The 18738-nt window shown below is 38.6% G+C and overlaps 1 protein-coding gene across 2 annotated transcripts in view; it reads right to left on the minus strand.

The window, feature by feature from the left end:
• Nucleotides 1-468: 468 nt before the first annotated feature.
• The window catches only part of LOC130917463 (F-BAR and double SH3 domains protein 2-like), a 127390-nt gene continuing 109120 nt past the window's right edge, over nucleotides 469-18738 (minus strand). For both annotated transcript variants that reach the window (XM_057838895.1, XM_057838894.1), the window contains 7 exons: nucleotides 16008-16142; nucleotides 14323-14406; nucleotides 14045-14222; nucleotides 10601-10821; nucleotides 4577-4769; nucleotides 4328-4419; nucleotides 469-1292 (listed from right to left, as the gene is read on the minus strand). In XM_057838895.1, the coding sequence (XP_057694878.1) occupies nucleotides 1200-1292; nucleotides 4328-4419; nucleotides 4577-4769; nucleotides 10601-10821; nucleotides 14045-14222; nucleotides 14323-14406; nucleotides 16008-16142 (996 nt within the window). In that variant the 3' untranslated portion in view covers nucleotides 469-1199. The remainder of the gene's footprint in view (nucleotides 1293-4327; nucleotides 4420-4576; nucleotides 4770-10600; nucleotides 10822-14044; nucleotides 14223-14322; nucleotides 14407-16007; nucleotides 16143-18738) is intronic.

Raw genomic sequence — 18738 nt, forward strand, 5'->3', positions numbered from 1 at the left:
TTCACTAGGTCCCCCCCGTGTGGTTCTTGGATTTTTTGCTCCCCGTTCTTATTATCATTTTGACGCCACAGGGTGAGGAGGGAGTTGAAAGTCCGTGTTGCCCGACGACAACCCCAAAATATCACGGCTCTAGAGGGGATCTGCATGGAGGAATGGGCCAAAATACCAGCAACAGTGTGTGAAAAGCTTGTGAAGAGTTACAGAAAACGTTTGGCCTCCGTTATTGCCAACAAAGGGTACATAACAAAGTATTGAGATGAACTTTTGGTTTTGACCAAATACTTATTTTCCACCATGATTTGCAAATAAATTCTTTAAAAATCAAACAATGTGATTTTCTGTTTTTTTTTTCCACATTCTGTCTCTCATGGTTGAGGTTTACCCATGTTGACAATACAGGCCTCTTTAATATTTTCAAGTGGGAATACTTGCACAATTAGTGGTTGACTAAATACTTATTTGCCCCACTGTAGCTCTAGACTGAATTAATCCTTTAAGTCTCAGGTTATCATTGTAAATTTGAAACTTTTAAAACAATAAAAAAAAAAAAAAAGCGTTTCATAATCTACGTGCTTTAAAAAAACAGTATATCGGCCTCAACTATCGCCTTACAAAATCGGCTTTGAATATCAGCGATTGGTTAATTTTTTTCATTTTACATATCTGCATTGATTGATTCTGCTAATAAAGTGTTAGAACTCAATCATATTCCATTTACAGATTGGTGGTAAACGACAAATTATTTGCTATCAAGTCTCCATATACGATTATTTATGTGTTACTGTAATAAAACAGCAGTATCGCGGCAAAAAATGATCAGTTAGGCTTAAGAAGATCAGAAAAAGTTGTCCAACACTCCTTTCCTCTGCAAACATTCTTCCTCGTTCTCCTCTTCAGTGTGCTCTGGGTCCGGCCCCAATGAGGTGAGGTTTTAAGGCAAGAATGGAAGGAGGTCTGAGTGTGGAGAGGGACTGCTTCATTACAGCAACTACTATGGATATGTAACTGGATCTCCTGTCTCCTTCGCTCTTATCTCGTCCCTTTTCAACAGCTTGAGGATAACAGAGATCGAGGAGTATCTTAGATGGGACAGGAGCACGCTTCCTTGATGTGGTTTAGGTCCATTTTTTGTCAATATTTAACTTGGGCAGTGGGATATAGGTTGCCTTCAGTTAATCGTGTTATGGAGTGCGCCCCGGTTACACCAGTGTAATTTCCACCTCCTCAGCCTTGTCGCTCTTCCCATGATGTCGGCGAGATTGCTGTTTGGGTGGCGGAGGAGCAGCACGCACCTAAATGATAGACAAGAAAATGACTGTGCATAGTGTTTCATTGGCATGACACAGATCCTGATCCTAAGGTCATATAATTGGCCTTTTGCAAATTTCGTCCCCCAAACGGCCATTGAACAATCATAAATCCTAGAAAACGCTGTTAGGTGAGCATGGTCCATCAAGCTTTACGCATGCCTCTTTTGTCTAATTGATTCATTTGGTAGTTACTGGTTATAATGTAAGCTAAGGCTGCAACAACTAATCGAATAAGAAGATTATAATTGAATAATAAATTAGACGAATTTGATCATCGTTTTTTGCTGGCAGCAATGAGCGATCCTGTTTGCGTCCTTGTTTGAGTCTAATATGACGCTGCACGCGCACGGCAGGGATTAGAGCAAGAGAGAGAGAGAGTTCACTGCTACACTCAGGCTGGTTTGCTGAATCAAAAATATTACGAAGTGTCGAGAGTTAGATTGTCTTCTGTGTTGGTAGATCCAGTGTGTCTCCGTCAGATTTGAGTAAATGAAGCCAATTGTATTGTTTGTATTCTTTGTTGACAAGACGTTACAACTTAGCACGGAGCGCTAAGCTAGGTAGCGATTATGCTAATCAGTGTCTTAAGTGTCCATTTGTATTGTGTTTTGGAGCAGCATATTAGCATTTGAGTTATTGTTACACTGCTGGTCAAAAGTATTGGCACCCCTGCAGTTCTGTCAGATAATGCTCAATTTCTCCCAGAAAATGGTTGCAATTCCAAATGCTTTGGTAGTAATATCTTCATTGATTTTTCTTGCAATGAGAAAAAGCACAAAAGAGAATGGGTAAAAAAAAAATCATTATCATTTTACACAAAACTCCAAAAATGGGCCGCACAAAAGTGTTGGCACCCTTTGTAAAATCATGTGATGCTTCTCTAAATTGTGTAATTAACAGTACCTGTTACTTACCTGTGGCACATAATACAGTAGGTGGTGGCAATAATTAAATCACACTTGCAGCCAGTTAAAGTGGATTAAAGTTGACTGAACATCTGTCCTTGTGTGTACCACATTGAGCATGGAGAAAAGAAAGAAGACCAAAGAACTGTCGGAGGACTTGAGACGCAAAATTGTGAGGAAGCATGGGCAATATCAAGGCTACAAGTCCATCTCCAAAGACCTGAATGTTCCTGTGTCCACCATGCGCAATGTCATTGATAAATGTAAAGCCCATGGCACTGTGGCTAACCTCCCCAGATGTGGACGGAAAAGAAAAATTGACGAGAGATTTCAACGAAAGATTGTGCGGATGGTGGATAAAGAACCTCAACTGACATCCAAACAAGTTCAAGCTGTCCTTCAGTCCGAGGGTAAAACATAGTCAACCCGTACTATCCGTCAGTGTCTGAATGAAAAGGGACTCAATCGTAGGATACCCAGGAAGACCCCACTTCTGATCCCTAGACACAAAGAAGTCAGGCTGGAGTTTGCCAAAACTTAACTGAGAAAGCCAAAAATGCTTTGGAAGAATGTTCTCTGGTCAGATGAGACAAAAGTAGAGCTTTCTGAGAAAAGGCATTAACATAGAGTTTACAAGAAAGAAAAAGAGGCCTTCAAAGAAAAGAACACTGTACCCACAGTCAAAGATGGCGGAGGTTCCCGGATGTTTTGGGGTTGCTTTGCTGCCTCTGGCACTGGACTGCTTGACCGTGTGCGTAATATTATGAAGTCTGAAGACTACCAACAAATTTTGCAGCATAATGTAGAGGCCAGTGAAACAAAGCTAGGTCTCCCTCGGAGGTCATGGGTCTTCAATGACCCAAAACACACTTCAAAAAGCATTAGAAAATGGTTTGAGGGAAAGCACTGAAGACCTCTAAAGTGGCCGGCAATGAGTCCAGACCTGAATCCCAGAGAACACCTGTGGAGAGATCTGAAAATGGCAGTTTGGAGAGGACAATCTTCAAATCTCAGAGACCTGGAGCAGTTGGCCAAAGAACAGGGTCTAAAATTCCAGCATAGCATTGTAAGAAACTCCTGCATACTGGAAGCGGTTGTTCACAGTTATTTTGTCTAAAGGTTGTGCTACCAAGTACTAGGCTGAGGGCACCAATACTTTTGTCCAGCCCATTTTTGGAGTTTTGTGTAAAATGGTTATAATTTCTATTTTTCATTGCCTTTTTTGTTTATTCATTGCAAGCAAAATGAAGATATTACTACTAAAGCATTTGTAATTTCAATCATTTTCTGGGAGAAACTGTCTAAAAGAGAAAAAATGTCGCTCTTCAGCACTTTTTTAAAATTTTTATTTGAATGATCAAAACTTTTGCCTGATTTGTGTTCTGAGAAATTCTTTTTATGTTTACACTTAGAACCTTTATTAAAACTTGAACAGGCTTTATGTACTTAAAACAGTACAGTTGTAGACTAAAGTTAAGTCAGGAAGCTGTAATAAAATATTATTTTTGAAGGAAATAGTCATCCGTTTATCTTCATTGTTACTTACAACATGCCTAAAACAACTTCAAGTTAAATTGTGAAGGTAAATGAAAAAAGTTACATTTATCCGATTAATTGATTAATCGTTTAACTAATCGTCCGATTAATCGATTATATATATATAAAAAAAACAGTTTGTTGCAACCCTACTATAGGCCTTACGAGACTGCCAACTGCTATAAAACTTTACGGCAGAAGAAGAAAAGGTGTAGACGTCCGAAATCCTGAAGCGATGTACATATGAAGTATCTACGTAAATTGGACACATGGGACCCCAGGAGTTTTATCGAGGTGAGTGCAGTTCTTTTCTTTCCCAAAACCGAAAACACAACTGGAGCGGTGCCTTCGATGAATTAGACTGTGTGACTGGCCTCACTCCTAGCTGTGTCTCGAAAATAAATAAGCATGTGTGCTCTAAAGTGAGATTAAGCCTTATTAATAACACCTATTAATAATTTTGTTTTTAACAACCAATATTACCCAACTTTGTTTTTGCCCTTGTATGGCAGTTTCCCTATTTTCTTTATGAAAAAATGGTTTGAAAAGCATTACAGAACGTATTGTGGTACTAACAGGTCTTAGTTTTCCTGGACCGCCTTCAGGAGGGAATCGAGGCAGCTTTGTTTGAAATCCAGGTGAAACGGGACTCCTGCCAGAATTTTGATCTGCAGGGAAAAAGAGAAAGGATGCATAAAAATCCTATAATGAATATAGAATAGAATAGAATAGAATAGAATAGAATAGAATAGAATAGAATAGAATAGAATAGAATAGAATAGAATAGAATATCTTTCCGCAATAAGTGTTCAGCATGTTGCTTACTGGTGGTGGGTAATGACGCCTTGTGCGATGAGGCTGGCAGTGGAAGTTTGTGATCCCCGTTGAGTGCAGCAGAGGGTGAGCGCGGGAGAGACGGCGGGGTAGAGCTCTCCGGGCTGGTGAATGGGCTTATGGGAGGTTGATCATACAGCGGAAGAGGTGGAAGAGATGATGGCACCTTTGCAGAGGGAGAAATCTATGGAAGGGAATGAACATTGCTCCAATAATCAATCACTCCATAATAAACATACAACATTTTATTTGTTGACAGTAAAAGCTACATAGAATCCCCCCTCCCCCTTAAACATTTATGACTTTGCTTACGTTTGTATGAAAATAACATTTTGGAACAAGTCTACCAATGAGATAAAACAAAACAAAACAACAACACTTGTGTGATTACTTTTTTCACTAAAATGTAGCCAGTGTTGCCAGATGGGAAAGATGGGAGATCCTTATCTCCCGTTCAAGGTAAGACGTTTCGTCTTATACTACTACACTATGAATATTTTCGTATTATAAGTCAGGAAAAAAGTCAGCATTGGGGAACACAATATAGTGGAATCATTGCTGTATCACCGATAAGCGTCGTGGGAAATGTAGTTCTCAAAATATTTTATTATTTTTGTTCCATTAAACAGAATCATTCATAATTCACACAATATCTATTCATTAGTAAAAGTCAAAACTACGTGTTTGTTAATAGAAATAGAAATCACTCTCTGGGTACAACTTTAAGAATTTTTTTCCAGAGCCGATTAGGATAAGCGGGAGAAAATGTATGTGTGTGTGTGTATGTTAAAAGAAGAAGCAATCACAAGGAAACGATTTGAAACACAATACGCAAATAAATACATAAATAAATAATACATAAATAAAGAATCAAACATTTTCAAGTTGTCATTTTTGGAACTATTTTGTTTCGTTTGACTGTGTATCGACAAATCAGAAATTACATGCAATTCATCGCGTCTCGCACTGTGAGGCGCTAAAATGCCATATATAATTAGCGCAAAGGAGATGCTGTAGTAAAAAAAGCAATGTAGCTGAACATTAAAGTGCGTACGACACGAGAAAAAAGTCTTAAATAGGATTATTATGTGAATTAGAATCATATTTTGAGACGATTCGACTATATACAACAATTTAGCAAAGCGCAGATGACGAGAAAATTTGTTTTTTAATCTGCCGATTAGCCACGCCTACCATTACAGGGCTCTAGCGTCCCCAACAGATGGATGACGTCAGCGGAGTCACGATTTCATCTGATTTGGTATGCAGCCCATTGAGGGGGAATTATTCACAAAGAGGAAAACACGACGAAGAGAGCCGCAAAATGTCATTGTTTCAGTCTCTCTACTCCAATATTTTTACATTTCATTTTTACTTTTTCACATAATTGTGCTATTTAAGATTTTTTTGTATTGTGTCACAGTCACTTTAAGTGTTAAAACTAATCAAAACCTTACCTTACTTTACCTAACCTTATTTTTTCAAAAGAAACTCACATTTTATCAACCTGCCCAATGCGTTTTTCTCTTTGAAAATAGCCCAATTGGGCGGGAATCCATCCAATCTGGCAACACTGATCGAAGCTTTCCATAGTAAATCTTCTATGCATTATAATGAGTGTTTTCCACACTTGTTATTTAGCACATCAATCAAAGTTGATCATTACTGCTGTTGTGAAAGCAAAGTTTACCGTCGAGCCCCTGTTTTGGATGTTATTAGATAATGAGTGTAACCATCACGGTTTGGTGCACATATCACACACACACTAATTTCAAAATGTGGAAATTCTTTAAAGTTGTTGTGTCTACATTCATCTAGAGAGGGGAGAGGCTGTATCCTTCCTGTCGCTCTAATGGGGCAGCGCACAGATAAGCATCCCCAACAAGTGATTGCAGTGCCAGATTTCTTTTCAACAAGGCTGCTCTAATGCAGTCTGCCTAAGTGTCTTGCCGACAGAAGGAACAAACATGCGTGATAAAAGCTACTACAGCTAAGAATTTCCCCGATCCGATCACGTGACCGGAAAGCGGGTGAAGAAGATTATAGATAATTATTTATTTTGAAGTATTAACTCAATGGCAGTAAATGAGTTAAGAGCAGGGATGAGAGTGGGTTGGTATAAAATTCGAGGGCGGAACATTGCTTTGATCCCGAAAATATGACGGCAACTGTCAAACCTCAACGTTGAAATTTTTTGTTTGTTTGTTTCAGAGCATTAAATGTATTGAATCGCATCGAAAATCGTGTCCCTCGTATTGAAAATCGTGCCGAACCATGACTTAACTGTATCAGTGCATCCCTAATTCATATATACGGCGCATTGGATTATAAGGCGCATGACTTAACTGTATCAGTGCATCCCTAATTCATATATACCAGGGATTCCCCTATATTCAACAGATTGTGGCGCACCGCCACACTAAAATAAAAACCGCCACGCCTGGCAAATGAGATGTATTTTATTTTGTTTAAAAAAAAAAAAATTTTAAGGCCGCTTCAAACTAGCGGCAGCCGAGTGGGAGGAGTTTAGCGGACACCTATTCATTGTGTATTGTAATGTTCGTAACTATGCAGGCCCCCCTTAAGAGACGCAAGGGGAACGAGTAGGAAGAATGGGAGAACGAGCGAGATAGCGAGAGATAGCGGTCGCATGTTGTAGCAGCCCGCTGTTATTTTGTTATTGTTTTTCTTTATTATTGTTACCACAATAAAGTGGGTAAGCAATTAGACATCTCTCCTTCTTCCCCATATCCTGGGCATTACAATAGTTTGGATCGGAGTTTTCGGCGAAAGTGAGCGGTGGACGGCCGTCTTGGACGGAAAGCAAACTTTGACTGAACTTGCGCGGAGAGGCAGGGCCCAAAATAAAGCCTTGCTCCATTTTCAGAGCGTTGGTCACAGAAAAATATTTATTAGGCTAAGCAGGGTAAAATGATACATATTCACGGCACAAGAACGTCGTTTCCGTGCCCATCGATTGGTAAGAAAAGGCTGTTTGTACGAGTGACGTGTGCGCGCTCCCGTCAGGGGGGACATTTCACGTGGAGTGGCTATTTTTCGGCACAACACCGGCGCGCCAACTTCAGACAATTACGGCTGACGAAACTTTTAAAAATGCGCCCACCCCCCTCCAAATTTCGCGAGCTCTGGGACACTCGAATAATGACTCTCATACCTCTCCTTGCTAAGTTAATGGTACCTCGATGTGCGTTTGTGTGGAAATTTAGTTCACGAACAACGGGGAAAAAAACTATTCACCTTCTCACCGAACCAAGTAAAACTCTTTACACGGCAATTAGAATTCCCCCAGTCCTGTAAATGGGTCAGTTGACAGAACGACTGTTATTGTTGTGGTAATGTAGTACTTATGAGGGTCAAATAAAAAGGAAAAAGGAGGACTACGACGGTGGTCTGCAACCCGCGGCTCTTGGGCTGCATGCGGCTCTTTAGCGCTGCTTCGGAGCTTTTTTTTTTTGGGGGGGGGGGGGGGATATATTCATATATTTATTTACATTTATACATTCTTTCAATTCATTAATATTGTAATGAAGTTAAACTTGTGGTGGCATCGTACAACAGAGTAGTCACGTGGTGCGTCATTCTCCATAGGATCCACTGCAGGGAAAATAAACATTGAATCATGAAGGCTAATTATGTATTTCTAGCCAACTTAGTCATTTCTGTAGTAGGCTAATATAACTAGTATTGATAATTATAAGGCTTGTACAAGGCTTTTAATTTTTTGCGGCTCCAGACATACTGTATCAGTTTTTTTTTTTTTTTTGGGGGGGGGGGGGGGGGGGGTCAAATATGGCTCTTTCAACAGTTTGGGTTGCGAACCCTGAGTGACTACGAGATGTAAGTCGTACTATTGCTACGAGAAAAAAAGTCGCATAATTACATAGGGTAACGTAGCTGTAATCAGCTATGCATTTTACATACATGTACCGTAGGTGAGAGCTACAACATTAGCCTAGTTAATGAAATATTTAAAATATATCTTTGTTATGGTTCTTCTTGGAGGAAAAAATAATGGAAAATAACAAAAAAATCGCCGTGGCACGACATGGTGAGGCTGTCCGACTCCGATACAGCCGACCACCACAGCTTCAAAAAAACCTAGGGGAAACACTGTATACGGCGCATTGGATTATAAGGCGCACTGTCTGCTTTTGGAAGAATTGAAGGCTTTTAGGTGTACCTTATGTTAGGTTTTGTGTTTGTTTTCTCCTAGTGTGACTTGTCCCTGTGATTGCCCATTGATTTCACCTGATGTGCCTTCTCCTAGTCTATCCTCCTGTGCTCACCTGTTCCTTGTTGTCTCGTTACCCCTTGTCTGCTTGTGTGTATACAGGTATAAGCTCCCATTTTCTGTTCACTCCTGGTTGCGTCATTGTCTACGTCTATTAGGGCTGGGCGATATGGCCTTAAACATGTATCACGATAAATTGAGCAGATTTATCTCGATAACGATAAATGACGATAAATTCGCCCAAGCGGACTGTTATATAATTTGAAAATCTGAATCAATGCATGAAATACAGATGAACTATTTCTTGTTGATTTATTTACCAGCATTCAATTTGATATACTGTATTTAACAATTGTACATGCAGTCTAAACATTAATTTTATAAAAATGTATTGTAAGCAATAAGAATTCAAGTATGAACATTTATAACAGCGTGTATGACTTGAACAATGTACATTGTCAAAATCAATATGCCTGTGCAAACATGTAATTGTAACACAAATGACTTGCAGCTTGAACAGTACACTTCAAAAAGACAACTTATTGTTAATGGCTGCTGTGACATAATTATTAAATACAAGTGTTTACTTTATGGTTTAAGGGTTTTTTTTCCCCCCAGTGCATTTTTTAATAAATGTACGCACAATAAAAATAGCTGGGGCCATTTCTCGGTCATTATAAGTTTTGCCGTTGGATTGTACTTTATGCTGAATGCTTTACCATCACAAAAGCTATCAGAGGAATCACACACAGACAGATACAAAATAACGCCACATAGTAATTGCTAGATGCAGTCCGTGCCCAATCCACTCATTAAGTTCAGCCGTTTCGACAAGGTTAGAGCCGCTATCCGACTCCATAACGTTCATTTGTAGCATTAGCCGCTAGCTAGCGTTAGCCTGGCTACCAGTAGAAAGCACTGAAAGCACCATCTCCGGAAATCGTGAGAACAAAGGAGGACAGCGGGTGAAAGCCCGTCTGGATGCCACCAAGAGTCTACTAAATGTCGGCTGAAAGTTTGGTGAACCTCCCTTAAGCCACACTCCATCACGTTTTGCTTGTAGCGTTAGCTGCTAGCGTTAGCTTACCGGGCTTTTGTTTGATTGGCTTCCTGATGATCACGTGACTCCCTACGTAAGCACATTCACTGCTTTCTTAAAGGGGAATGAACATAGACGAACAACACAGAATCAAAGCGGGATGAAAAGACTATATTTTCTTGTTTTATTAATTTACCGAATTTACCGACATGGTCAAAATTACGTCGGTCATCGTTAAGAATTTCGGTGACGGTAAATTTTCGGTTTACCGCCCTGCTCTAACGTCTATGTCTACGTCAATTTCAAGTCCGGTCCAAGCCCTCGTGTACCAGTCCCTCCGATTTAAGTAAGTTTTGTTTGAATCTTGCCCTTTTGATCCTCAGTGCTTTCAGTTGTACTTTGTGTTTTTGTTAGATATCATTAAACGTTTTTTTGAGTTCACCTGCCTTGCCGCTTTTGTTTCCCTGCAATTGGGTCCACACAACCTGCCTGACTGCCCGCGTCCCTGACACCTTATAGCGCGGAAAATACGGTAATAAATTGCCGAGGTATCGGATGTGACTTTGGTGCATATATATTTGATCATGAAAACTAACTAAAACTGATAAACCACCTTATGTGGTATGGAAATCAAGCATGTGTGTGATGCTTGGGACGGCCTGTCACATTTCAAAATAAAACTATTTGCGTGAGGAACCGCATGTAACCATTACGAATGCGATACCTGTATGTCATTGGTCCCTCCCACACCGGTCTCTCCATTTTCTGTCAGGTCCTCCACCAAAACAGATGGGAAGACGCCAACCTTTCCATTGAGCTCTCCCTCCCAGAAGCCATCGTCTGTCTGAGTGTCCCGGTTTAAAAGACGAATTACTGCTCCCTCCGAGAAGGAGAGTTCCTCCTCTGCCTGGCCTTCGTAATCATAAAGTGCTCGTACATACACCACTGTGGAGAGAAATAATGGACAGCAATTAGACACACAGAGGGAAAAACTAGAGTTACAGTATATGCTACTTATTGGAAAGCTTATTCCTGATGCGACTTGAGTTTCCACTGTGGATTGTGTGAGCGAGTTGCCTCAAGGTTTGAATGGTGCTTTTATTTTATGGTGTTTTTAGCCATGTGGTTTTTGTTATCATTTCAGACACCTTCTCTCCACAATAACTTCAAAGTCATGAGATTTATCGTACACCGCACAAATTCAAGACACCCGGTGCCAAATGGAGTAAAGCAGCTCTAGAATAAACCTGAGCCTGCTATTTGTTTCAGCTATAGTGTTATGTTCTTTGTGCACACGACGGAGGCAAAAAGGCTGGTGCTGTTATATTGGAGAACAAGGACATTGTTCCAGAGGAATTGTTATATGTCAATATGCTATTCAGCAAGTTTCAGTCTCATTAGTTTCAAATTTTTTCAGCGTGTGTGTGTTTTTTTTTTTAACTCTATAGTGCAGCATTCATTTTCTTTGTTGTTGTCAATGCCACTCAGTTTTGCTGCTATTGCTATATTACTTACATGTACACTCCTGGTGGATACACAGACCTGGTCAGGCTATATGAATATACAGTCAGGCCAAAAGTTTGGACACACCTTTTCATTCAATGTGTTTTCTAATGTTTCATGGCTACTATAAAACTACTGTACCGATGAGCACACTGTTACACAGTTACAGTACAAATAAAGGTGAAAATAACTGAAAACATGTTTTAAATTGTATTTTCTTTTATATATATATATATATATATATATATATATATATATATATATATATATATATATATATATATATATATATATATATATATATATATATATACATATGTATTTTTTTTTCTTTTTTTTTTTAGGGCTGTCAAAATTATCGCGTTAACGGGCGTTAATTTTTAAAATTAATCACGTTAAAATATTTGACGCATTTAACGCACATGCCCCGCTCAAACAGATTAAAATGACAGCAAAGTGTCATTTCCACTTGTTACTTGTGTTTTTTGGTGTTTTGCCGCACTCTGCTGGCGCTTGGGTTCGACTGATTTTATGGGTTTCAGCACCATAATTATTATTGACATCAACAATGGCGAGCTACTAGTTTATTTTTTGATTGAAAATTTTACAAACTTTATTAAAACGAAAACATTAAGAGGGGTTTTAATATAAAATTTCTTTAACTTGTACTAACATTTAGCTTTTAAGAACTACAAGTCTTTCTAAGCCTTTAACACACAGGTGTCAAACCGATTCCAGAAAGGGCCAAGTGGGTGCAGGTTTGCTTTCCAACCAATGAAGATGACACCTTTTCACCAATCAGATCTTCAATCAATCAATCAGATCAGATCATGTTTAATCAGTTAAACTTTGTCAGGTGCTGCTTGTTTCAGTAGGAAGTTCATTGGTTAAACTCTCTGCACGGTATCGGTTGGAACAAAATCCAGCACCCACTTGGCCCTTTCTGGAATCGGTTTGACACCTGTGCTTTAACAGACTGTTAATAATGTTAATGCCATCTTGTTGATTTACTGTTATAATAAACAAATACAGTACTTATGTACAGCATGTTGAACGTATATATCCGTCTTGTGTCTTATCTTTCCATTCCAACAATAATTTACAGTTTGAATTGCGATTAATTACGCAATTCAAACCTTTGATTAACTCGATTAAAAATCTTAATCGTTTGACAGCCCTAATATAGTATATTTATACCTGTATACATTCTTACATCCATTCATTTTCGAGTTATTTATCCTCACGAGGGTGCTGGAGCCAATTCCAGCTAAGTATGGGCAGTAAGCGGGGTACACCCTGACTGAATCAGTTGCCAGCCAATCGCAGGGCACAAGAAGACGAACAACCATTCGCACACACACTCATACCTAGGGACAATTTAGAGTGTTCGATCAGCCTACCATGCATGTTTTTGGGATGTGGGGAAAAATAAATAAATATATGGCAGAAAACACAGACAAGACTAAAAAAGCAGTTTCTGTCTTTAATTATGCTCTCTCATGCTCTCACCTCCAGTTAGCGTTTTGCTGTTTTTTTTGTTTTTTTTTTAAATGTCCTCCTGTTCAAAATTTTTCTTCCCCCGGAAAATTGAGATTTTAAGCTTCACAATGCTGTATCACACGTGCATATCGAACAATTTTGAAATTTGGCCAAATAGGGGGTTTTAGAGCGGAACTGAACTGACCTGAGTGTTTTCCGCCATATATAGGTTGCAAGTTATTTTTTGCTTACACTGAATTCCTGAGACTATGTTTTGGGGTCATCAATATGTTTTGCCTCTCCTCCCACAAAAGTCAAGCTCTGCTTATACTGCTGTACCTATGGTATTGTCACCGTAGGGTTTCCACAACATTCACTGTACTGTATGCATCACAATGTAAAACTAAAATACAGTGGACCACCATTTGTCACAGGATTTAAATTCCAGACTAAACCGCAGTCAGCTAGAAATAAACTATATTTTAACTCATTCACTGCCAGTCCAGGCATACTGTATCTAGTATTAGGAGAGTATGTGTTGTGTTAGTGAGCTAAAAAAATAATTCAGTCATTTTCATGATAAAATAACCCATTAAGAGCAATAGATGTCCAATCCATTTTGATCGTAAAAACTGATTTGATGTCTATTACTGTTAATGGCTTGCTATAGATATAGATAAAAACAAAAACCTTCCTTTTTAACAATCTCAGCCCTCCCTTAAACACATTTTAGCATAGTAAAACACTTCTTTGCAAACATATTTGAGAAAACAAGAATATGCTAGCATGAAAGAAAGCGAAAATACCTTAAGTAATGTAGCTTGTTTGTTTTAGATACTTTAGGTGGAGGGTCTGTGGCTGCCTTTAACTATTGAGCAAGTGTGCCCATTCCTTTTCTTTTATAGTGTTTTCGGCATTCAAAAAAGGTAAAAGAAGCATCAACTGTGGATCTTCTTTCTCATGTGCGAGGACATCACGACAAATAATTATATTGTAAAAACGCATTATAAACATTATAATGTATCAAATTTCAGCAAAACAGTGGAAAGATCAATCTTGATGTAAGATAGAAGAGGGAACCTAACGTGTATGTTTCCTTTCTTGGTGGAATGACGTTTACTAATCAACTAAATTCAAACAAACTAATATTTTTGTGGTGAAGGCGCACAGAACTTCATGTTCTTACTGTTAACATCCCCATTCACACATCCAGAGTGCAACTCTGGCTCGGTTGAATTGGAAGAAGTGTGAGATCGTGCATCCAGTGTTGCCAGTGACTGAAGCATGCTCAGCAGACTGTTGGATGCGGGAAACTGAAGGTATTTCTCAGGAACATATCCCACTTGACCTGTCTTATTGCGAGCCTGTGGGGGACAAATGGGAAATCCATACTCAGCAGGGTATACATTACCTAAACAGCTGGAACGATAACATCTTGTTTGTTGTTATTGTTAGGCCACACACCTTGACCCAGTCCTCCATGTCCCCATCCTCAATGACCTCCAACATCTCCTGTTCATCAATGGTTAACTCATCCGGCTGGGAAGCCTGGTAGAGAGGTGGAAGACGAAAATCAGTATAGCAAGGTAGCTCATGGGAGAAGCCAACAAAACAAAATAGTTGTCATTTAAAAGATGTTTGGTTTAATTTTATGGTACAGTCGTACCTCTACTTACGAAATTAATTGGTTCTGGAAGTAGTTTCATAAACTGAAAATACCGTAAGTAGAGACACGTTTTCCATGTAAATGCCCTAATCCGTTCCAAGCCCCCCAAAATTCAGACGTAAAACTTTTACAAAGCATATAAATGCATCAAAACATGTAGCCTATACACATTACAATGAGATTATTGTGCAATAAACAAAAAATGAGAGTTATGCATAATGCAAAAAACAAAGAGTAAGAATACGTTAATACAGTGGTATGAAAAAGTATCTGAACCTTTTGGAATTTCTCACATTTCTGCATAAAATCACAATCAAATGTGATCTGATCTTTGTCAAAATCACACAGATGAAAAAACTGTCTGCTTTAACTAAAACCACCCAAACATTTATAGGTTTTTATATTTTAATGAGGATAGTATGCAAACAATGGCAGAAGTGGGAAAAATTAGTAAGTGAACCATCACATTTAATATTTTGTGGCCCCCCTTTTGGCAGCAATAACTTTAACCAGATCCTTCCTGTAGCTCCAGATCAGTCTGGCCCATCAATCAGGACTGATCTTGGCCCATTCATTTCTACAAAACTGCTGTAGTTCAGTCAGATTCCTGGGATGTCTGGCATGAATCGCTGTCTTTGGGTCATACCACAGCATCTAAATGGGGTTCAAGTATGGACTTTGACTTGGCCACTCAATAACGTGTATTTTGTTCTTCTGAAACCATTTTGAAGTTGATTTACTTCTGTGTTTTGGATCATTGTCTTGTTGCAACATCCATCCACCTGTTAGCTTCAACTCTCTGACCAATTACCTCAGGTTTTCCTGCAAAACATCCTGATAAACTTTCAATTCATTCTTCCATTAATAACTGCAAGTTGTCCAGGCCCTCACCCTTGACTGAGCCATGATGCACATCAGACAATGCTTCTCATCAAGATATTTCTTACCAGGTGTGTGTTTTATTGTGGGCAGGGCAACTTTAAATCACTCATCAGTGATCGGGCACACACCTGACTTAAAATGTTTGGTAAAAATTGGTTTCAATTGCCCTTTAAGTCTCCTTAGGCAGAGGGTTCACTTACTTATTTTCCCCCTTCTTTCATTGTTTGCATGCTATCCCCATTAAATATGAAAACCTATACATATTTGGGTGGTTTTAGTTAAAGCAGATGCTGTATTTTCATCTGTGTGATTTTGACAAATATCAGATCACATTTGATGGTGATTTTATGCAGAAATGTGAGAAATGATAAAAGGTTCAGATACTTTTTCATACCACTGTACGTTACGTTCAGTAAACTCTGGGAGCTGCGAGTAGCAGCCCATACTGTATTTTTGCTTTTCGCATCCTGAAATTTCCTTCGTAACAAGAGGTAATATTTTCCCAGTTGAGGCGTGTCGTAACCTGAACATTCTGTATATAGAAACATTCGTATTTAGAGGTACAACTGCATTTTGTTTGTTTGCGCGCATGGTTTCATACCTTGTATGAGAAGAGGACTTTGCAGGTCAGTGGGTAATTGCGAAGGGTTCCCGAAGGACTGGAATTGCTGTCGTCAAAAACCTCCATATTCTCTTCACATTCGTCACCGTCCTCACGCTCCAAGTCAACTGTACCCTGTTACAAACAAACAAAATACTAGTCAAAATCCTTTCAATTGTCAGTCCGTCTCTAAAAAACGGTTCATCTGTTGCTTCCTGTAAGATGGTATAATAACTTTGAGATACAGGTGGAGCGCAGCAGCGTAATACCACAATCAAGCCCCTCCCTCTTTTGCCGGATACGCCTTTGGCTTAAATGAATGTCATGTGATCTGTCGTGTGCATGCTTGCTTTCACCTCTGCACTTGAATATACTGTGTGTGTGTTTAGCCATTCCTAAGCTATTGTGTTCAGTCATCAGATTTCTGTTGACACAGTAAACATATTACCTATGAGTACCTCTTTGTGGTTAAATGTGTGTAGGTCACTTTAATGCACAAAAATGCATATGATTAAGAGGGTTGTTTTTTCTTACCATCATGAAAAAAGCTCCATGAGTATAGTGTCATATATATTTAAAATATTATTTCCTATGTTTTGTTTTTTATTCTATTCCATTATTATGATTATTACATTTTCACTAACTGAAATACTTTTTAAACCCTCATGCTATGCACATACTTGTATAAAAATAAATTCACCAATTCCAGGTAACATACGATTGATAAATTGATTTTAATAGGACGAGTTTAAAGTTAATTGGTCGTCTACTGTAAAAATAAATAACAAAATATTTGCAGAACTTGAAATTTCAAGTCAAACTATTTCACTTGCATTTGCAAGTTTTGATGGAAAACTAAACACAAAATTTGAAATAAGCAGTACTTATGCTAAGTAAGCAGAACTCATGGTAAGCCACCAGAACTTAAATTTTAAAGTATAACTTGTGGTAAGTAAGCCAAATTAAAAATTTTAAGTAAGGTGGACTTATGTTTAACTACCGTATTTTCCGCACTATAAGGCACATTAATAGAAGTAGTAGTAGTACTAGTAGTAGTAGTAGTAATGGTTGGGGTTACGTTATAATACGTCATATACATTATATAATTGTTTTTTTTTTTTTAATGGCATGTTTTAAGGTTCCTATTACTATGAATAAACATTTTTTCTTCCATCACACTTGGACTAATTGGATTGTTAAAAAGTTGCTTTTGGAGCAACCTGTTGTTATTGTAGTTGTATTAGCTTTATGCATCCACTAGATTAAGCTACGCTAAAGAGAATGTAATGTCATGATTAACCAATACCGATCCGTATACAAGGCGCATCTGATTATAAGGCGCAATGTCGGCTTTGGAGAAAATGGAAAAGTGCGGAAAATACGGTACATATATAAAAGTAACCCAAGAAGAATTTGAATGTGGGTCAGTGCAATACAAGGTCAAGTGAGTCACACAGTCTTGCTGACTAAGATGTTCCCAGTACACTCTTCTATAGGCATCATGAGTGACAACTAATATTTAAAGGGAATATACAGTTTGTCACTTTTTTACTAGCCACTACTACCTCTGGCTTAAAGCATAACTGCAGCTCGTGCATGAGGCTCATGCTTGTACAAGCACGAACAAAAAAGCAACGAGCATTTCTTTCATCAAATCAGCACCAGAAACGTAAAAACAGTTAGTAGCAAGTCTTAAGTAGGTTAGAAAAGTTTTTTTTGCCAAACACAGACTAGGCAGAACCTTGGTGAACGAATGTGCACAGGTACATGTTCACCCAGAAAGTTCGACACAAACCCTCTGTATTGAAGATAAGAAAAATGGCTCTCAAAGTCATTTTCCTACATGTCATCTCTAAACAATTGGATTTTATGCTTAGGCGCTAACTTTACGAATAGCGAAAAGCTATCTTCCTATCTTGTGAAATGTGTCAGGTTGTGGGGCTTGCTGGTCTAATAATTGCGCTGTGTGGAGATCAATCAATTATCTTACAGTTTGCATCATTCAGGAGGTGATTTGTCAGGAGAGCTATTCTGGCTGGGTAATTTATAATGAAAGCATAAAAAATGAAAACCTCTAGTTGCCAGTCAGTGCCTTGAGAATCTGCATTTCTGAACATTTCAATAAGAATATGAAAATGGGTTTTTTTGCAACAAGCTGTAAGAGATCGTGATTACAGACTTTCTCATTTGCCTTTACTACGTTTCCCTGCTCAGATTTGAAATTGTCAAAACTACTTGTTCAATCCTCACAACAGTGTATCACAAGTGCACATCAAAAAAAGTAGTTTCTCATTTCTTTTAAGTTGCAGATTTTTTCGCACATCCATGCAATGATTTGTACAATTCTCTGCTGTTTCCTACACTATCAGCTGCATCCGTCATGCTGGTAGTAATGGATTATCAATGGTCCCTATTGAATAGTCTCACCACCCACAACATTCAGTCATTAGTGCAAAAAAATCCATTATTAGATGCATCGCGATTCGAAAGTGACGATTTGATTACGATTCATAAATGTTCAAAAACGATGATTTTCCCTAAAAACTTTATGACAGCCGCGAGTAGCGGAACAAAATTCAAGACACGTCTGCCGCCCGGACACCTTTAACGGACGAATGAACAACGTTATGATAGATACAGCTGGTTACTGAGCGAGGGATTTACTCCTTTTCAAAAGACTTGAAAATAAATTTGTGTTTGAGACAGGCAGGGACCCGGCGTTCGCGCTTCT

This window comes from Corythoichthys intestinalis, chromosome 6 (assembly GCF_030265065.1).
Source record: "Corythoichthys intestinalis isolate RoL2023-P3 chromosome 6, ASM3026506v1, whole genome shotgun sequence".
NCBI classification, from domain to species: domain Eukaryota; kingdom Metazoa; phylum Chordata; class Actinopteri; order Syngnathiformes; family Syngnathidae; genus Corythoichthys; species Corythoichthys intestinalis.